Source organism: Mauremys mutica, chromosome 2, assembly GCF_020497125.1.
Source record: "Mauremys mutica isolate MM-2020 ecotype Southern chromosome 2, ASM2049712v1, whole genome shotgun sequence".
NCBI lineage: Eukaryota > Metazoa > Chordata > Testudines > Geoemydidae > Mauremys > Mauremys mutica.
In genome coordinates, this window is record NC_059073.1 from 62,945,806 (window position 1) to 62,968,177 (window position 22,372).

Genomic DNA, 22,372 nt, shown 5'->3' on the forward strand with positions numbered 1-22,372 from the left:
AACATCTTTCAAGATCAGGACAACAAAGGCCCAGTGATCTTACATTGAATCCTGTGGTCCCAGGAGACTCTTGGGATGGCAGCCATGACAGTGAAGCGTACTTTTTCCAGTCCACCTGCTTCCCAGCCATCAAATGTCAGACATCCTCTGCAGACAGTTTCCCCCTTAACATTTCTTTTCTTTTAAGGACCCCCAAAAGGGAGTGATGGGTGAAATAGTTCATCCTCTCATTATTTTGCCCACCAGTAAGGCCTAATTTCAAAGGAGGAACTGAAGCCCTTTATCTACTACAGCTAAAGCTGAAGAAAAGGGGTGTATTTTTAAAGTAAGTGTTTTTTATTTTGAAAAGGAATTGCTCAAAAAGGTGGCGGGGTGACATCCTCAAACAAGGAACGAAAAAGGTAGAAGAGAAATTGAGGAGAAATGTGGAGAGTAAAGGATGAGGAATGGATGAGAAACTGTAAATATTTGTTGAGAGAAGGCAATAGAGTGAAGGGATTTGCACAGGAGGGAAATTACAAGGCAATATAGTCAGTCAGTAACTGTTACACAGCCCAGCTCTCTGGTTAAGAATTCCTCTTCATTCTGAGGGAGATTTAACTTGTTGTATATAGTGTGTTGGCCAAAGGAAGTTCATTCTGACAAAACAGTCTGTTGCTTTTAGTGGAATTGTGAATTTGTGGGCTCTTGGGTATAGTGAAGAGGTGTGCAATATTTTCTTTCTTTTTAGTGTTTGCAATGGGAGGAGTAGGTTAGTGTTGAAGATACATCTTTGCTAATGTGTGGTTCTGAATTGCTTGTCCTTACCTTGGTGTAGATCTAAACAATCTTCTATTTGCCCCACTTAAAAACTGATTTTCAGATTAACAGCTCCCAGATTAAGAATATATATTCAAATGTGTTTCTGTCTATCATGGTAACACTGTCAAATGCAGAGCAGAGCACCAGATGTCTTTGGTAACTGAGAAGAGTACTCTATGAGAAGGTGGCTTACTCCTGAACCAACCTGGAGTGGGATTATCAGTTCAAACTCCTGCTGAAGTAGGAAGTTCTTAGAGTTAATACTATAGGTCTCATTACACCTGGAATAAATTCAACCACTTCCATGCTATTAGTAATAAAGCGCTTGCCCTGGATGCAACCGTATATACCCCAGTGCTCTTCACTTCTGCCTGCACTTCAACAAACAGTGTCGGAACAAGGAGAAAGGAAGAAGGAGTATGTGAAGTTACTCAGAGCAAAGAGGGGTTGTTTTCCTCATCCCTAAGCACTGGACCAACATCCAGAACAAGCTAGGTTGTCAGGGCTGCACTGTAGAATAGAAAGAGGAGAGAGCTGCGGCTCTTGTAGGGCTGTGAGGGCAGGAAAAGTCCCAGCCCGAAGAGGAGAGAGACAAAAAGATAAGACAGAAAAATGTGAACTCCATGAAGAGTAGACTTTGCAGAAGAACTGCACTGCAGGCCACAAGAGAGCTACAGGAAAAAGGCCAAGCTCCTGTTGGAAGAGGAAGGAAGCCACAGGCATGGAGGGAGAAAACTAAGGTAGCTTAAGGGCACAGAAAAACAGCCTGCAAAGAAAAGTTCATTTTTGAGGGAAATGGAGTCAGTATTTTCACTAACCCTTCTCGAAAGTCTTAATTTTGCTGAGAAGACATGGCTAAAATGAACAGGTCATTTTGAGCAGTTGCATGTTGCATCAGGATTGTCAGTAACAGTGATGGGTACCAAATAAATGTCCTCGTATGCCCTGGAAGATGAGGCAGACGACATACTGATCAGAAGACTGTATGTTAAAAACTCTGATAAAACAGATGATGTTTCACTGGGAATGCTGTGCATCTCCCACAGAATATAAATGGGAACACAGGGATGCTTGCGATGATGCAAAAATTTCAACCTATAAAGCTCAAGAAGAAACATAAAAGGAAAACCTGAGGAAACTCGGACAGAAGACCGACAGCAAAAAGAACAGAAATATATGGAAGATGTAGTGGAACATCACAATATTTGTGGAAAGTGTATCCGCCTGAGAAACAAAATACCATAAATGTCAGCAAAAGGGAAACTGTGAAGCATTATGCAGGTCTTAAAAGCAAATGCTTAGTAGACAATGCAAAAGAACCACCGTAAGAAGTCCACAACAGAAATTGTTACGGAGCAGCCAATGTCTGATTGTATGAATCCACAGAACAGTGAAGGAGCTTAGTACTTTGGTGAAAATGAAGACTTAACACATTCTGCTAGCACAAGTTCATATTAAAAATGTACATGGCAACTGACACAATGGGTTACTGTATTTGGCTTTTCACATCTGGCGACATGGGTTCAAATGTCACTCTCGGTCACACCAACAAAAGACACGGTGGTGGTTTCATTCCAGCCTTCAGCAAGCAGTTATCCACATCACTTTACCACCACACACAATCTGATGCTTTGATAGGGTGTGAAATTTATTATTGGTTTAGCTCAAACAGTTGTATTATTAAATTAAAACCTGAAACATCTGGGAACTGGCTACCTTTCTGTCGATTGAGTTGCTATTGGGAGGCGTGTTGAAGAGGTTTCTAGCCACTAAAGACAGGGCAGGGTGAGATATATTTGTGAGGAGAAAGTCCCCCTTAACTGCAATTCCCTCTGCACTTCAGCCTGAATGCCGCATGCATCCCAGATCCCCCACTATCAGTTCCTAATCCCTCCACTGGGCCAGGTAACATCAGGAAGTCAAACCTGGGAAAGGAGAAAATGGTATGGAGCCAACAGTCATGTGCAGGCCCAGCAGTGCTGTTACCTGAGTCAGGACAGAGACAGTGAGACTTCAGAATGGGTAGGGAGTTGCACACTCTGGCTTTGTCTACGCTACACCCCACTGGTGGCGATGTGTAATGTATGTTTATCTATGTGCTGGCGTAAAAAGCTCACTACGTCCACATTGTGGTGCGTGGCTACAAGTGTCAGTGAAAGGCTCCGGAAGTAGGGAGGCTGTGGGGAAAGGATTCAGCAGCTCCTCACTGCCAGGACCTTTTGTTGTGGTGAGAAATGGCTCCAGCAGTGGGGAACTGGCAGAGCCTTTCTCTCCTGCTAGACCGTTTCCCTATAGTGGTGGAAGGGCTTCAGGAGTGGGGAGCTTAACAAGTAAAGGTGCTTTCATCGCTCTCCAGGAACAAAGGACAGTTAAAGTGATTAGGCAAATTCACTCAGATTTTAACACATTCAGAGCGGTACCATCATCTGGACAGCCTTGCATAAATTGGTTCAAATTGGATTCTTCAAAGGTAACTGATAAATACCCTGAGTTTAAACTGAATGAGGGACTTTTTTTTGTGATCATATGAACGGGCAGAACCTTCTGTCTGGGTTGTGGGGGGCAATCCTTAAGGAAGGGTTGGAAAGACTGACACCTGGAAGACCTTAGAGTTGAGGTGACCTCTGATAAGCTTTTCATGACGTATATAAGTTCCTTTGTTGTTTTTAATAGGTTGTCTCTGTAATGCTTTCACCTTGCATATAAATAGGCTTGCTTAGAAAGATCTGTGTGGTAACTTATAACTGAGAGCAATTATACTGTTTATATCCTCTGAGGCAAAAGCAAAGCACAGGCGCTGGTTTGTCTAGGGAGTCTGGCTTACGGGAATAACATAGTGTAGGCAGGGAACAGTGCAGCCTGGATAAATGCCTGGCAGGAGGGAGATGTGGGTCTCTGCCCAAGAGCGGTGATGGCTGAGAAGCCAGAGCCTTGAGTTGGTGCCCTTGCTGGACCACAGAGTAGAAATACAGGTGCAGTTGCCTTGAACTGTGACAGACATTATTTAGTTTCGTAAGTATTTTTAAAAAAAACTGAAATTGATCCATCTAAGTTAAGGAATGTGTTGTCAGTCACATGGCGTATGTAAAATAACAAACTTCCCATTTTTATAAAATTTTCTCTTTACTTTGCAGAGAAGAATATCTGCAAAACCTCTCTCTTTTTAAAGGGAGAAAAACCCAAAGCTGTAATGTGAGCTTCCAGTGGATATATCTATTCCTCGTTGAGTTTCTTTACCTCTACCTCAGGAGCCAAAAAATCTTACTGTTATAGGTGAAACCGCGTTATATCGAACTTGATTTGATCCACCGGAGTGTGCACGCCTCCCCTCCCACCCCTCTAGAGCACTGCTTTACCGCGTTATATCCGAATTCGTGTTATATCGGGTCGCATTATATCGAGGTAGAGGTGTAATAGACTCAGCTCCAAGACATTCATCCTTTTATCATTCCCAGTCATTAACTAATCGTAAGAACCAATAATACAGCTTAACGTTTAGAGCCAGTGATTGGAATAATAAATATCGTCTCAAAGTAGTGATTACAATGTAGTAAAGAATAAATATTTGCTCACTCCATCCTGGCTTTCCTCATATCTAGGTTCTGTAAACGTTCTCAAATCTGTATGCATATCTTTTCCTGTTAATGAAGTAGTGAAATTTATAACCTAGTGATGTTATATATCATGATAAAAATAAGTGCAGGTGAAATTCACCTTGTGTGCCACGACAAGGCCTGTGAACCACTTAAATCCCTCAAAATAGGACTTGTGCTTCATAAGGGATGATTTTCATCCTAAATGAGCAAATTGTACATTTTGAAGAAATTCTAGAAAGTTACCATAATGTGAATCTAACTGTATGTGTAACACACCAAACAGCAAAATTGTAGTATGCAAACAGTGTCCCATTAGAAACACTCTTAATGGCTTAAAGTACTGCTGTCCACATAAACTTTATGGAAAATCTCAGTGTGAAAAGAAAAGGAAAAAGACGTGCTAAAGTAATAGAAATCTAATCTCCCCTTCTATCCATTCAAAATTCAAACTGAAGTACTGAAAGTTATGTCACTGAAGGAATGTCCGGATCCCCTTCTCTGGAGAGGCGAAAAACTCTCTTTCCTTCTATCTCCACCACTTGCACCTTGGTAGGGATGATTATTGTATAGTTAGGGTTTTTTCATCGTATGAAAAAGGCCAAATAGTAGTTAGCCATGCTGTTTAACTAATATAAAATCATTATAATAATATGCTATAGATAGCTGAGTAGATCAGTCTGTCTTACTTCCTCTAACAAGTAAGGCACGCACTAGGATAAATATTTTCATGAACAGTTTTTCAAGAACTCTACAGTTACATTTTTGTCAATCTGACTCTTTATATGGGAGCAATTCTCTGAAATTGTGTGTGTCAGGATGGCACCATTCAGCAAATTTGAATTGCACCTTTCACTGTGCAATTAAGTTTTGGGGCTATTGTCATAACTTTTATATACAAATACATATATTTGTTTCTGATTATGCAAAGAATTATGTATGCATATGGAGAACTGTTATCTAGATAATATAAAAACAATATCCACTATATATAACTTACACACAGCTTCTCTCTTTTAGAACCCCTGGCACTGCCTAAGATAACAAACATTTATAATTTAAAAAAATGCTCTGGACAAGACTGCATTGTCACTAGAAACTGTGTCTGTATTTGGAAACTGCAGTTGGTCCAAAATCATCATCTCCTTGCCTTATAACTTTACTATTACTCCTTTTCCCTATTTCTACTTCCTATTTCTTTTTAGTAGAAAGTCCACTCCGAAGTTGTTGTGGATTAAGCATTTTTTTAAAATTATTTTTCAGCGAGATACAGTGATGTTTATACTTCTTTTTCTGTTGGAATAAAGTTTTCTGTTGTTGAGATTGATATTAAAAATTAATGTAAGGTGTGTTTTATTGTGTTCCAGTTGGCATGGACACCATTCCTAGCTGCATTCAGTGTGGGTCTACAAGACTGTGATGATACAGAAGTTGCATCTCTTTGCTTGGAAGGCATACGATGTGCAATCAGGATTGCATGCATTTTCAGTATTCAGGTAATGTTAAATGTTAAGATTATATGAGAATATTTTGGTTTAGGTGCTGTTAATGGAATGGTAGTACATTCACTAAGTTCTTTACATCATTACCTGAATATGTAAGTACTGCAATACCCAGTGACTTCCTTGTTCTGATGTTATTACTGTACCTGGTTTTAATTGAGTGCATTGAGTTTATTTTAAATTCTAAATTGCTTCAGATGTTATTTATAAAACTTGTTTCCATATATATATAAGACTACAAAGAAGAGTTTTCAGATGAACAGACAAACTTTTTTTTTCATCTTTAAATCTTGTCACAAAAGGTTCTGTTTCTTAACATGAATCTTTTTCAAATATATTGTGTATTTGAAAATTTGTAGTTCACTGAACCTTGGTGGAAACATTATGCTCAACTTTAGAGAGAGACCATAGCTATTCTGAGACTTGTGTAATTGGATATCATTTTAACTCTGTGGCACTGGGAATGTCTTTCCAAATATAATGCACTAATGCATCTCGCATTAAATGGGATGTCAAGAATTCCAGACTCATTGGCTCTTGTGGATAATACTGATTAAACTTGGGAATCAGTTTATTTTGGGGGCTTTAAACTCTCACCTGTTTAACATAATATTCTGCCAGTTTTAGGAAATGGCCAATAAAGGTACTGATCTGCCATAATCTGAGAGTATATGTTGGTAGTTGGGATGAAGGCTGAATTCTTTTATGTTTGACACCACAATTTTAAATGAGTCTACTGAAAATAGAAAATAAACTTTTAATTATTAAAAAAGTGATCCCTAAGCTAAACACATTTACATTATCACCTACTGAAAATAGTAATTTCCCTCTTATAACTTTTTTGGCAGTTAATAATTGCCTTCTCATACTAGTAATAGGTGTGTAGGAGTCTCTCTCAGCAGAAGCCAATGTCTTCCACTTTCAAAAGTATTATGGGCAGCAGTGAATCTATCTTGCCATCAGAGAATAAAACACTGCGGCTTCAGTATGGTGTAACATATTTTCTTTTGAGCAAATGTATTGGCAACATGAAAGTCACGCTGGTCAGCATAAATGTCTTTAAATTGTGAAAAGCAACTAATGGCCCATGAATAATTTACTGAAAGCAGCATCTCCGAATTTTCAATATAGACTGAGGAACAGCTCCTTGGAATCGGCCACTGTCAAAACATAGGGATTTATCTCATTCACTTTGTAGGTTGCTCCTTGTCATTCAGGGCTTTCTGCTTATTTTTCTGGATGATTGATACTCAATCTCAAAGGAAAATTAATTGTTTTTTGCTTCTTTTCCTTCTTAAGTGAAGACCATGATATTACCTTCAGGTTCTGGAGAGTTCTGTATCTTGGTCGCCATTAAAATAATTATGGCTTGCCAACAATTACCACTCAGTGATCTCTAAGATACTGTGCTTGTTTCTCTTGTTTAGACTAGGAAGTTCCTATTGTGCAAGATTCTGATAAGTATTGCCCATTTTGGACAGTGGTTTGAGCATTGGCCTGCTAAACCCAGGGTTGTGAGTTCAATCCTTGAGGGGGCCATTTAGGGATTTGGGGATTGGTCCTGCTTTGAGCAGGGGGTTGGACTAGATGATCTCCTGAGGTCCCTTCCAACCCTAATAATCTATGATTCTATGATTCTATGACACAAGACTATTTAGGGATGGTTGGTAAATTTTCCCTTATGAGAATTTTTGAGAAGAAATATATTGTCTGTTCCATGCTAAATTTTTCTCCCACCTTCCTACTGGTGTTCTCATATTATGTGTCAGTCTTGTTGGAGGATTATAGATGGGTTGTTACCCAAGACCACTTTCTAAGAACAGTCAGTATTTTATGCATCATGATAAAATCATAACATTGATAGCTGGATTTTATGGATTTTTCCTGAACAGCACAGCGCAGTACAGTTCTGTGAGCCATGCATCCTCACCTCTGAGCACAATAAAATCTCATTTTTAAAATCTGTTTTTTTCATTATTGTGGTTTTAAAGTGAATCTGATGCTGCAACACAAGTCTGTCTTGGGGCTTTCACGCCATATCTTATACCAGATCATAGAATCATAAAAGATCAGGGTTAGAAGAGAATTCAGGAGGTCATCTAGTCCAACCCCCTGCTCAAAGCAGGACCAATCCCCAACTAAATCATCCTAGCCAAGGCTTTGACAAGCAAGGCCTTAAAAAAACACCTCCCTAGGTAACCCATTCCAGTGCTTCATGACCCTCCTAGTGAAATAGTTTTTCCTAATATCCAACCTAGACCTCCCCCATTGCAACTTGAGACTATTGCTCCTTGCTCTGTCATCTGTCACCACTGAGAGTAGCCTAGCTCCCTCCTCTTTGGAACCCCACTTCAGGTAGTTGAAGGCTGCTATCAAATCCCCTCTCACTCTTCTTTTCTGCAGACTTAAAAAGCCTAGTTCCCTCAGCCTCTCCTCATAAGTCATATGCACTAGCCCCCTAATCATTTTCGTTGCCCTGCGCTGGACTCTCTCCAATTTGTCCACATCCTTTCTGAAGTGATGGGCCCAAAACTGGACGCAGGATGTGGCCTCACCAGTGCCACATAAAAGGGAATAATCACTTCTCTCGATTTGCTGGCAGTGCTCCTACTAATGCAGCCCAATATGCTGTTAGCTTTCTTGGCAACAAGGGCACTCTGTTGACTCTCATCCAGCTTCTCATCCACTGTAATCACCAGGTCTTCTGCAGAACTGCCGCTTAACCAGTCGATCCCCAGCCTATAGCAGTGCTTGGGATTCTTCCTTCCTAAGTGCAGGACTCTGGACTTGTCCTTGTTGAACCTCATCAGATTTCTTTTAGCCCAATCCTCCAACTTGTCTAGGTCACGCTGTACCCTGTCCCTACCCTCCAGCATATCTACCTTTCCCCACAGCTTAGTGTCATCCGGAAACATGCCGAGGGTGCAATCCATCCCATCATCCAGATCATTAATGAAGATGTTTAACAAAACTGGTCCCAGGACCAACCCCTGGGGCACTCCGCTTGATACCGGCTGCCAACTAGATATCGAGCCACTGATCACTACCCGTTGAGCCCAACGATCTAGCCAGCTTTAAGTCCATTCATCCAATCCATACTTCTTTAACTTGCTGGCAAGAATACTGTTGGGAGACCGTATCAAAAGTTTTGCTAAAGTCAAGATATGTCACATCCACCGCTTCCTCCATATCCACAGAGCCAGTTATTTCAACTCTGCTCCATGATTTTTCCAGATAGGGGTCCTCAAAGGCTGTGCTTAATTTGCGTATTTCAGCTCACCTATCCTTTTTAGTTGATGGGTGGGCTCATTTGTTGTTTTTCTCCCCTTCTATAGTAGTGGTGGTTAGTAAGAAGAAGGCATCACTCTTTCTTTCCCATTTCATGAGGGAAAAGAGAACATCTGCCATGAGAAGAGAGTGCCTTAAATTCCTCTGTTACTGCTTTTCTCTTCATGGGAGATCTGACTCTGACTGAGTCTTTTTGTTCAGCAATCCCTCTTCACCTGATGATATCATGGGAGAGTGTTCCTCAGATTGAACTGTGCTCACTCTGCCTAAGCCCAGAGTAAAGTAGAATGTCAGTCAGTATTGAATATGGCCCATTGAATTATGTAATCCCACAGGTTTATCGAACATTTAGCTATACAAGAGTCTGATGCTGCTGCCAGTATTTTCTACATGAAATAAATTAGCAATAAATTCTTAGACTTCATATACACTGGAATTTTTATAAACCTTGCAGCCCACACAGAATTTCTGTTTCCTGCCAATTGGCCATTGCTGACTTCTTATCTGAGGATTTTCACAAATACAGAAAAGATACTAGATTATACCCAACAAAATGGATGTCTGTTCTGCTTGTGGCTCATTTTATTCCAGCTCTTTTGCTCTTTAACTTTCATCTAAAAACCTGCCTTATAAATTCCCAAACAGCTCGCTGCATTTTGTAATTAATATCTATTTCGTGACTTTGCAGGGATGGAATTCTGCAGGCTAGGGTCCATGTTTTATAAAAAAGATATAGGGAAAAGATAAGTCCTCCGGTATTATTCAAATCAGATTTATAAGACACCCTCTTTCCAGGAGCTATAACCACAAATACTCATTGTGAAATCAAGTCTAATCTCCTCAAAGTTACTTCCTGCAATAGGTTCATATGAGAAATGGAGTTGTAATGAGCTTCCTTTTCCAAAGAATGTAGTTTCTGGCCTCTACATGAATAAGCCATCCACATACATCAGTTATACACATGTAGAAACCCCTTCTCTTGTTCTTTGTAGCTCTACTCTGTTCGCATGGAAGGTAGGTCAGTCACTCACCTACCCAGGAAGAGTTGCTCCTACACTCAGATGTTCGAGAGCTCAGGAATTGGGTTATAACAAGTTCATTTTATAGTAGTTCTTTTTCTGACACACAGATACATAATGTAGGTCTCTGCCTTCAATTAATAAATATCTCTTAGATCCTCTCTCCGAGGACTTGTTCTGGTGAAAGTCTGTCAGCAGATCATGGCAAGGCAGCACTTGGGCATGGGAAATAGTATCTCTCAACTGGGGAGAGGCTGCTGGGGAGTCGTATCTTTTTTCCCTTACAGTTTATTATAGCGAGTGCATCTCTCATCTGGTGGGATGTCTTGAATATTTGTTTATCTTAACTTGAAATACAAAATGTAGTGTCTGGTTTCAGAAGAAATTACTAAAAACTACATGCTTTAGACTGCTACGTGTGACACCTTACCTTCCCAGGTTTACGGTTTTACAAGGAGAGCCTTATCCTATAGCTCATTAGAGAAAGAGAGAGGGATGCTTTAAGTTAATATAATGCTTTGAAATTCAACTGTATGAAACCTACCTTATTTTATTCAGTAACATATAGATCCTTATTGAAAACTCCCCTGTTTTTAAGTTTCAGTAGGCTAAGAGATTTTGCAGATGAGTTTAGCAACAATCAGTATTTAATTTCATGACTGTAATGGCTCCCTACTTTTCAGTGTAGTTGCCATTGAGGTCTTGCAACCAGCTATTTGAGGTTGAAATCTATGTCAAAGTAGGGTAAGCTAGGGATATGGGCCGTATAAATCAAACAGCTCATATTACTGCATAGATGGGTGGTGCATACAATTATTCAAAGAGTGGGCATACAGAACTAACATCTGATGCTATATTTCTAGTACACTTTTCAAATGTATTAATATATTTGGTTCATTCCTGTGTGGACATAGGTTTATTATAAGAGATACGATTTCAAAATAAAAATTAATGTCCGAATGCCTCCATAATACATAAAGGAACCAAAAGATATTTAGACGCTGACAAGTTATGTAAACTAACAGAAACAACTCATTTTTGTTTCCCTCTGTAGCTTGAAAGAGATGCTTATGTCCAAGCACTAGCAAGATTTACCTTGCTTACAGTGAGTTCTGGTATAACTGAAATGAAACAGAAGAACATTGACACAATAAAAACACTCATCACAGTGGCTCATACAGATGGAAACTATTTAGGAAATTCCTGGCATGAGGTACAAGAGTAGTTCATTCTTAACTATAAGAAAGTATGTACATGAAAATACATTGATTTTGTATAGTGTTACTCCTGGGGGAATTTTGTGCCACTGCACACATGCAGAATTCATGTCCTCCACAGATTTCTTTGCTTCCCTGCAGAAAAATGACTTTCTGATGGGGATTCAAAGGGAGCTGCAAGATCAGCCACATGCCCCTCCCCCGCAGCTCAGGTGCATTGTTTAGGTCGCCTGGAGCAGCCAGTGAAGAGGTAAATTACTGCAGGGAGCGAGAGTGTGACCCAAGCCTCCTCCCCCTCCCCCACATCTGCTCAACCTCCATGCATCTATACCCAGACCTCCCACCAAGCCTCACTCCCTTGCACCTGAACCTCCACTGCCGAGCCTCATCCGCAACCCCCTGCACCCGAAGCATGCATGCCAAGTCCCACCTCCCTGCACCCAGCAGCTAGTCCTGGCTGGGCTGGGGGTGGGAGAGGAGCACACTTCCCCTGCATGGAATGATGAGGACTGGGTCAGACCCCCCCCCCCCCCCCCGAAATCTCCCTTGGCTCCGCACCCTGCCCCATCACTCCTTAGCCACAGTGGAAAGCTGCTCCCTTGTCCACCCAACCCCCATGCATCTGGATGCTCCCACACCCAGACACACAACTCCGTTCAGTGTTCCCCTCTCCCCAGCCCAGAATCCTGACTGAGCCATACACGCCTGCATCTGGACCCCCATCCTTGCACCGAGACCACTCCCCGCTGATCTCTCCCCCCCACACACACACACACCTGGATCCCCCTCTGCTCCCAGACCACCCCCTGCATCCGAACCCCCATCCCTGGGCCCAGACCCACCCCCTGCTGAGCCAACCACACTGGATCCCCCCTCCCAATGAGCCTCACCCCCTATGCACGGGGACCATCCCTAGAAGCCCCCCTCACCTGGAGCGCCACCCCACAAAGCCCCACTCCATCGGCACCCGGACCCCCTCTTGAGCCCCCAACACCCAGACCCCCCCTGCCAAGCCCCATCCCCCAGTACCCAGACCCCCCCCCCAACTGAGCCCCAACAGCCTTCTCTTGGACCTCCTCTGCAGAGTCCCTTTGCCCCTGCAACCAGAACTCCCCCTCCCCACCAACAAGCCCCTGTATATCCAGATTCTCCCCCGGACCCACCTGCACCCAGACTGTCCCACAAAGAAACCTCTCACCCCACATCTGGATCCCCCCCCCCCCACTAAGCTCCTCCACAATTGGATCCTGCTGGGCTGAGCCTGCCTGCCCACACCAGGTATGCCAGGGCCCCAGGCTGTTTCTGGGGAAGGTCAAGCCCTTGCACTGTTTCAGGGTTGGGTGCAGCATCACTGCCAAGTCCATGTCCTGGCGCACAATTCCCTCAGGAGTACAGTGGGTTTTGAGTATGTATGTGCTATGTATGTATGTATGTAGAGTGGGTGTTTATATGTACACATTCATATTATGTTTATAATTTTATTTTGTATCTGCACAGACTTGCATATTTTGGACCCAATTCTACAGCCCTTACATGAATAAAGTTGCAGGATTGGGTTCATAAAGTGAAGTGATAGTAACTGTATTTTTAAAAGACTACTGTTAATTTTTGCCATATTCTGTGTACGTATATAGTCTGGGTGTGTAGTATGTATGCGTGTAAATGAGAATTTTATTTTTTAAAACACTGAAATCTGCCCGTTCATAAAGAATTTTATAAAAATGAACAGGGATATTAAATATTTTTAAAATCCACTTCTCGCTGTTAAGTGGTTTCTGTGTTTTGTGTTAATTTAGATTCTGAAATGTATTAGTCAACTTGAGCTGGCACAATTAATAGGAACTGGAGTAAAACCACGTTACATCTCTGGGACAGTGAGAGGCAGGGAAGGTTCTTTTACTGGAACAAAGGATCAGGCACCTGATGAATTTGTGGGCCTGGGGTTAGGTGAGTAATATGAATGCTCTAAGTATTTTAATTATCCAGCTTCGTATGGACGTATAATATTTGAATAAAGTTGGTTCTCAGCTTGTGGTTGCCGGAGGCTTTTTTATTGAAGTGAGGCATAATTATGGAAAAAAGTCATTTTAATCCTTATTTATTAAAAACATTTCTTCTGTTGCTAATACAAATGCAGGACTGTGATTGAGATATTTACTCCCAAATTAAATATTTTAAAGAATACTTTTTATTGATTTATTGTCACTTTGTGGGGGATACAGGGTGGGAAATAAAATGGCTTAATTGCAATATTTATTAATATTATAGTAATTTCTTAGAGGAAATTAAAATGTAGCTGATCACAAAAGTACTTCATACTAAAGGTATTGTGTTGCTAGATTGAGCAATATTGCTAATTCGTTGTACCAAATATATGTCTGTTTGCCAGACTTCCATACAAATAAAATTGGGGTGTAGATTTATGAATGTGGATTGATTGGTACACCCTGTGGACTTTTGTGAGAAATATGCAGGGTGGATTGTTTTAAATTACAATGATTTAAATGATTAGTTTAAAACTTGATTAAAATTATTTATCTTAATCTGTTACCTACTTAAGTGGCTACTTTGTTATAGAAAAGGTAAAGTTTTGAGAGCCAAACTTCATTCCATCAGTAAGATTCTTTATTTTTACATTATGATAAAAAGTGGATGTTATATTTCTGATTAATTAGACAGAAACTTGTAATTTTTTAAAAGATGTGCCATCTTCAATGTTAGATAAATAAAGCCATTAAAACCAAAATGTTGGAACATTTTTATATAATTGAAAATAAAACTTTATTGAATTCACACCCATTCCATAACCAAAAAAAAAAAAAGGCCAAACAAATGCACAAAAAATCTAAATTAAAATTAAGATTGCAGTTCAAGAAATCTGTTTGAGAGTGGGGAGTAATGCAACAGTAAATCCATGGAAACAAATGAAGGTTTTAGATACAATTCAGGCACTCACTATGATGCCCAGTTTTCTTTCTCACGTACCCAGGCAGACTATTAAACAGAAACGTTTGATTTTTCTAAGTTTGATTTTAATATGATGCCAGACTCCCTCTTGCTTCATGAGAACAGCTTTCCACACTGTCTGGTGAAAACTTGAGTCTTGGCTAAAGATTTCTCTGTCGTGCAACACGTTTCCTGGAGCAGTTATGATTCTGTTACTAGCTGCCTGGTATTGCTCCCCAGCCAGGGGTCTGAGGGCTGTCGTCCCAGTCTATTCCATAGCCCAATATCAGCCCTGAGTCCTCAGCCAATCTTTTTCCCTGCCTCCCTTTGTGACCTGCCTCCATCCACTCTCCCCACACTGCTACAGGTTTTGCTATTGTTGAGGCACACAGTATTCTAGTCCCTGTAAAAGAGAGTTTACAGCTTCACTGCCCAGGATAGTTCTCTCTTGAAGCGTGCAAGTCCAAATCAATGTATCTTTATTTTGGTTTTATTCTCTTAGACTGCAAACTTGCATTTTAATTTGGTTCCCACAGTCACTCAAGGTCTCTTCTGACATTACTGCTTTCCAGCAGTATTCTTCCTGTTAAATATCCTAGTATGTATGCACATCTATACAGGCATAGTTTTTGTTTTCAAGGAAAAATACTCATGTCTAAGGCTACGATTTAATCACGGGTATTTTTGGTAAAAGGCCTGGACAGGTCATGGGCAAGAAACAAAAACTCACGGCCTATGACCTGTCCATGACTTATACCATAAATATCCCTGATTGAATCTTAGGGAGGGGAGGGAGGGAGCCCGCAGCACCAGCTGCATGGGTGGGAGGATGGGGGCGACGGATGACCTCCATCAGCCTCTCCAGTGGAGTAACTGATAAGATTTAGATTTAGGAAAAGAAGTTTAAAAGTAAACAGAAACTGAAAATACTCTGCCATATCCTTGGAGAAAAGTTGGGAGTTCTAAGTCCTCTTAATCCCATGCAGGAGAACTCAGAAATAAGATACTGTAGAGACTCTCAATCTTCCTTATCTGTGGATGAGTGCAGAATGAATTCGCAAGTTGGAGTAATGTGTTTCTCCTCTAAGAAAAGTTTCTCCCTTCTAGGTGAGAACTATGGTAACCCACAAAAAAGTCTAAAAATTGCACCACAGTATCCATGTATGGACATGTGTGGTTTTTTTATTAATAAAGCCTAGAGGTTTAACAGTTCTATTTTTTCCTCCAACACTTCCTTTATGAAAGGAGAACATTCCCAAGGCAGGTGGTTCTGACAAGAATCAACTAGAAGAATTTTTCTGTAGGCTGACCTCTTCCCTCCAGCCCAACACGTTTTGAACTGAACCTCATTCTTGCAAATACCAGAGGCAAACTCCAGAGGCAAATACCCCTTTTCCTCTTGTGACAGAATCTCTGTATCTTGCTGTGCAAACAGAATGGCAGTTAAGTGTTCCTGCCCTATCCCTTAGTGTCCTGATTTGTAATGCGTATTTTGGGGCAACAGTAGGCAAAACCGTCTCTCTCTCTCTCTCTCTCTCTCTCTCTCTCTCTGCCCTTTGGGGGGTTTTCTGGGTTTTCTGTCTGTGAAAAGGCCTCTTGAGTGAGGAGAGTTCTGCTCTGAATACATTTCTTTTTGCATGGACCTGTTCAGCCTCTTGAGGTCTAGAACAGCCCAGGCTCTTCCTGAACATTTCCTTAGTATGAAGAATATACAGAAGAGCCATAATCACTTTTTCTTCTGAGGGGCAGGTTTTCACTGTCCTAGTTCTGCATGAATACAGATAGGTTCACTATAGGCCATAATTTTTTTCCACAGAAGATCCGTTCAAAAGCTACATTTTATATTAGGTTTCAGAGTAGCAGCCGTGTTCGTTTGTATCCGCAAAAAGAACAGGAGTACTTAGATATTAGATTTAAAGGGCCAGCCTCTCATTAATCCTTTTCTTACTATAACACCAAAGATCGTGGTCTCTTGTATTGGGATCACACTCTGATCATAGTGGCACATGCAGTGATTCCATCTGCAGACATGGAGAATTGTGTTTCTGCAATCTGTACTATCATATCTCCATTAGTGGAATCAAAGGGCAAAGGTTACGTATGATATCCACATCTGCATCCTACCAGGCAGTAAAGTAATCAATTCAGGCATTATATTTGGGTCACTTAATGTGTGGCATGGATTTGAAAAGGAACATCCATCTGCCAGAATGAAGTGCTACCATATTAGCCCAGGTAGCCTTTCCAAGAAAGCCTCCCTTAAATCCATGTCCAAATTATGTCAGACAATGCAATAGTAACATACTGTACATTAATAAACAGGAATGGGAAGCTTGTCCCTTCAAAGGGAGGCACTGCATATCCTTCACCTGGGTCAAACAGGCTCTATCCTTTTAATTTGTATTCACAAAGACATATATAATGGGAAGGTGACTGGCTCAGCAGGTAAGCAATAAATCAAGTGAAGGGGTTGTGCAAACAAAGTTAATGGGCACATTGAGACTCCCAGAAGGTAAGCTCTTTCTATCAAGTTGAACTGCGAAGGTGAGACTGCACTTCTGTTGGAAAAGAGACCTTATAACTTTTGGAATTGATGCTGTGCCTCGTTCATGGAACTACATTCCATACTCTTTTCCACCAACAATTTATGCCACTAGTTCCATATTAAAAAGGAGAAATCCAACAACAAAGTGCCAGAGGAGGACAGGGTTCTCTGACCTGACAGAGATGTACCTGCTTCTTCATCCAGAGCTTCTTAACAGGTTGCATTTCCTCACTAAGAGACTTCTATAACACCCAAATCCAAGCTAATCAAACCTGAGAACCTCCATGTTGAAACAGAAAGTTCTGACCAAATGAAGTTCTCAGAGTGGCTGAAACATTTGAAACATCCAGAGAACTGACTACTCTGAAAGGCTACTCTGTAATCTGGAGAAAATACTTCAGTTGATTCACTGGACATGGCCAGTGACCTGATTCAAAGATTTTTAGAATTCCAATCCTATAGTTCTTTTGTATCACTAAAGTATGTGTATCTCCAAGTATATTTTCTTTAGAGATTCACATCCTTAACATAGGAGGTTCCAAATTTATTGTAGAGATTTTCCCTGGTATTGCTCCCTCACATTTTAAGACTCTGGGCGGCAGCAAAATAAGTCAAGCCACCATCCAAAACTTTCTCCACCATAGGATGTAAACTTGTTTCTTTTAAAGCCTTCTCTACTCCCTTTTGATTCCCTGAGTTGGTTAGTCCCATTGTCACTTAAGCTTTTCATCCAAAATTATTAGAAGCCAAAACTTCTAAATTCTCTCTCTCTAACTGGATCAAGTATTGCATTACAGAAGCTTGTGTACTTGCTTTCAAACCACTGTTGAAAAGCATACTATATGCACAACTAGAGCCTCAGCTGAAGGAATTTTGTAAAGCAGCCACCTGGTCTTGAATATCTACCGTGTCATAATTACCACAGCAGACACATCCTTTCAGAGGAAAATAAACCTTAAAGAAATTAAGTGGTCTCAAAATAAACTCTGTTTTTTCCTAAGCGAAACTTGCAATCCTTATTTTCCATATTATTTTCTCACTACTTTTGTTTTTTCCCCCATCACTTCATCTGTTTATTGTTTTACTCCTTCCTCTGTGACAGATTGAGGGGAGACCGTTTTGGAAAGAATAGAAAATATTGCTTGATCATTTTCTTTCTTTCATTATGGCCTCTCTCAATGTGGACCTACATCAATTTCACTAATACAAATAAATCACTTAGTTTCTGCAAGCTAGTGAGGGTGATGTGCATATTTTTAAAAAATAGAAAATTAACAATTAATATTCACATAAGAATTTGCTACAACTTCTTGTTCAGTTTTGGAAGAGTGAGGAACCAAATAGGTAAGCTATTACAATTGAATTGACTTTACTTTCTTGGCATAAAGGGGAAACCCCTAAGTGACAAATTTTTGGGAGACTTAAGAAAAAAACAATAATTTTCTATTTGCCAGATTCTAAAATTGGAAAAAATTGGCTTTAATTGAATACTCTACTGTGGGTACTGGTGCAGATCAATCCCTCCTGTTCTCCACGTGTTGCCCATAATAGTTTAGTCTGCTGTGGGCTGTAATATTTTGTCTAGTTTTAGTTGTTGGGTTTAGTGTGAGGGGTGCTGGGTGGTCTGTGATATACAGGAGGTCAGACTATATGATCTTTTGTGTTCCCTTCTGGCCTTGGAACTCTGACTCTACTCTGCTCCTTTTCCTTATAGATTATTTTAGAACAATTCAACACACTCTGTGTGTTGCAGTGCCTAAGAGTTGTGTCCTTAATAAGACACCATGGCAATATTAATTCAATGTTTCTGTTTTTTATTGGTTTTGACCAGGATTTTCAGAAACTTCCCTAAATGTGGATTTAGGAACCTTAATTTAGGGGCTGATTTTTTAAAAATCTTGGCCACAGTTTCTAGCTCTCAAAATAAGTATTTTCATTTATTTGTAGTTATTTTTCTTTGTATTTTATGGTGGTAGATATGGTGTTAGGGACATTGCTTTCAGGGATTAGTTTTTCATCATTCACATGGAGTAGCCCTTCGCCAATCCTGATAGCTCTGTTCACTTGCTCCTGGTAGAATATGCAAATTCTCTCTCCAGGCACCAGACGCTATTACTAATTATCCAGTTTCAGCACCAAAACTTCCAGAAAATACTTCCAAAGATGCAAAAACCAGAAAAGCTAACTTTAAAATCTGATAGGACTCTTCCTGTTGTTTGCATTTTTTGGAAGTATTTTCTGGGACTTTTGGTCCCAACAGAAGTGGAATCTGGAGAGAGAATTTTCTTGAAGCAAGTTTGGGGGAGCAACCCCAACTCAATGAGATGACCAATTTAACAGGTAAGGAAAAAATTGGTCTACTTGCCTTCATCATAAATTCAAATATATTCAATTATTTTGATACTGACACAAATACTTTCCTCTCTGTCCTCTTCTCCCCTCCCTTTTCTTTTTTTAATTGTTCCCCATAGTTGGAGGAAATGTGGACTGGAAGCAGATAGCGAGTATTCAGGAATCCATTGGAGAAACTAGTTCCCAAAGTGTTGTTGTTGCTGTAGACAGGTACAGTATTTAACTTCCTTCCAGTTGGATACCTCATGAACTTTTCACAGTATGTGAATACAGTAGATTCAATTAGTGATAGAAAAAATAAGTAGGTTATTTAGCTTCCCAGTAATTACAAAAATGCTATATCTGCATCACCATATTGCAGTGTCACAAGGTGCTTGTTTTTGTTTTATTTTGTTTTTGTGTTATTGCACAGTAGGAGTTGCTCATCATAGCAGAAGGTAGAAGGAAGGTAGGGAAAAGAGAAGCAGGAACTGTTTACAGATATTTAGTAATAACTGCCGGGGCAAAACTGAGGGGTGTAAAAGAAGCTGCTGTTGCTGTATAAAGTGTGATCCATCTTGATTTTCTATATAAATTTAAGAATAAATGCTTCAGTTAAAATGTATAGATTTTTGTCTCCTTTATGGAGAGAGAGAGAGAACTACTGACACTAAACACTTTTGCTTCTCTACCCAATTACTGCATCCTTCCATTCCTCCCTGACTAGTACTCATCTATAAGAATGCTGTCTTTGATATTTACTACTGTTCTAGTTTTTCCCTAAAAGTAAAGTGGAATCTTACAGGAGTATGTTGGTTTTTATTTTCAAAACTGGATCAGGCAGGAACCTTTCATAAATCTTGCTATTTTATATGGAGAAGTCTGAGGCCCCCAGTGTCTAAATAGTTTTCATAATTGATAGCTGTATTTCAAAGTGGTATTCCTTTGAAGGAATTCACGAGTCGCTAGGATTTAGGCATAATACCCACAACTGACATCAGTCTTTTGTATTTGCTGTGACCAAATACTTTGGTCAACATTATATCATGTGGTGTCATTTGTAAAGGTTGAATATTGACCCAAATCTTTCTGGCATAATGAAAAGTACTTTCTGATTTATATATTTAAAATGCTGTGTTTCTTGGTATACTTTACCTTCTCTTGAAGTTTGCTGAGGGACAGCAGTTCTAAAATCTTACTAAGTATAATAAATCATGATTCACATTTTTGGTAGTGTTCCAGATTTTGAGAATTTACCTGTCAAGTCTTAAATGCTTTATTTAAGGCAGTTAGATTTTGTCATAGCCAGAAATCTGTTTGGGCAATAACACAGCAGCAAAATAGTTGTGGTATAAATTATTTTTTGTAAAAGAAGCCCCTTTTTAAAATAATAAAGTCTTATTAATTGTGAATTTTTCAGAATATTTACAGGATCTACAAGGCTGGATGGAAATGCTATTGGTAAGTTTTATCACTTTTTATCTTAATCTACAAAGTAGCTTTCTGATGAAGCTTGGAAAGAATACTAAATGAATTTTGATTGTTTAATAGTGGATTTTGTCCGTTGGCTTTGTGCCGTATCTATGGATGAACTACTGTCTGCTACCCATCCTCGAATGTTTAGTCTGCAGAAGATAGTAGAGATTTCTTACTATAACATGGGTCGGATAAGACTACAGTGGTCTAGAATCTGGGAAGTTATTGGAGATCATTTTAATAAGGTATGTTTGCTAATCCTTACACTATTTGAATTGCTCACACAATCAGAAAATGATTCCTATCTATTTAAAACCCTTTCAAAACTAAATCTGAAAAATTTTACACCTAAATTCAGTTCTAACTGACTATCCTTTAGTATAGATAGAAATAGAGCATTAAAGAAGAAAAGGAAAAAGAATACAAAATCTACGGTAGAAGGGCTAAAGCCATCTATATTGTTCTGTTGAACCCATGTTTGAACTGGCTAGTTATTCTCTGTTCACAAGGCTGATATATTCTGTACTAAATGCAAAGGCAGTGGTATAAATTGGCCAACTTGTTAATCATGGTTAGGGCCCTATCAAATTCATGGCCATGAAAAATGCATCACGGACCATGAAATCTGGTGTTTCCCTGTGAAATCTGGTCTTTTGTGTGCTTTTACCCTCTACTTAATAGATTTCATGGGGGAGATCATCTTTGTCAAATTGGAGGTCCTGACCCAAAAGGGAGTTGCAGGCGGGTCACAAGGTTATTTTAGGGAGGTCGTGGTATTGCTACCCTTACTTTTGCGCTGCCTTCAGAGCTGGGCGACGGAGAGTGGCATCTATTGGCTGAGCACCCAGCTCTGAAGACAAAGCCACCGTCAGCAGTAGCGCAGAAGTAAAGATGGCATGGTATGGTATTGCCAGCCTTACTTCTGCGCTGCTGCCTTCAGAACTGGGTGGCAAGGAGAGTGGCGGCTGCTGACTGAGGACCCAGCTCTGCATGCATCAGCCTAGAAGTAAGGGTGGCAATACCATACCATGCCATCCTTACTTCTGCGCTGCTGCTGGTGGTGGCTATGCTTTCAGAGCTTGGCTCCTGGCCAGCAGCTGCCGCTCTCCAGCTGCCCACTCTGAAGGCAGCGCCACTGCGAGCAGCAGCACAGAAATAAGGGTAGCAGTACCACAACCCCCCTTACAATATGTTTGCAACCCCCCCCAAATAACCTTGCGATCCCCCCCACAAATCCTTTTTGGGTCAGAACCCCTACAATTACAACACCATGGAATTTCAGATTTAAATAGCTGAAATCATGAAATTTACCATTTTTTAAAATCCTGTGACTGTGAAATTGACCAAAATGGACAGTGACGTTGCTAGGACCCTAATCATGGTATAGATCTAAAAATGGCTGCTGTAGGTGGTAATATGCGGTCATTGGGTGTTGTAAAAAGTGTTTTGTGTTTCTTAACTCAGCTTTGGCTGTTTGCAGTGTTGGGTTAATCTGTCGTTCTAAATTAAATGTCTTATTTGTCTTCTGTGTTTTTTAATACACAGGACCTTCGCTAGAACATGGGGTTTTGGATCCATGTGTGGTCCCGCGTTAACGCGGGGACTGCGTTACCATGGATTCCAATGAAGGTAATTAAATTTGGGATCCATGCGC

At 40.3% G+C, this 22,372-nt stretch overlaps 1 protein-coding gene across 1 annotated transcript in view; it reads left to right on the forward strand.

Annotated features, from left to right (window-relative positions):
• ARFGEF1 (ADP ribosylation factor guanine nucleotide exchange factor 1) overlaps positions 1-22,372 on the forward strand; it is a 172,473-nt gene that overhangs the window by 120,784 nt on the left and 29,317 nt on the right. The window contains exons 20-25 of the mRNA XM_045006311.1: positions 5,762-5,890; positions 11,258-11,416; positions 13,217-13,367; positions 19,383-19,473; positions 20,663-20,703; positions 20,794-20,963. Coding sequence (XP_044862246.1) covers positions 5,762-5,890; positions 11,258-11,416; positions 13,217-13,367; positions 19,383-19,473; positions 20,663-20,703; positions 20,794-20,963 — 741 coding nt within the window. The remainder of the gene's footprint in view (positions 1-5,761; positions 5,891-11,257; positions 11,417-13,216; positions 13,368-19,382; positions 19,474-20,662; positions 20,704-20,793; positions 20,964-22,372) is intronic.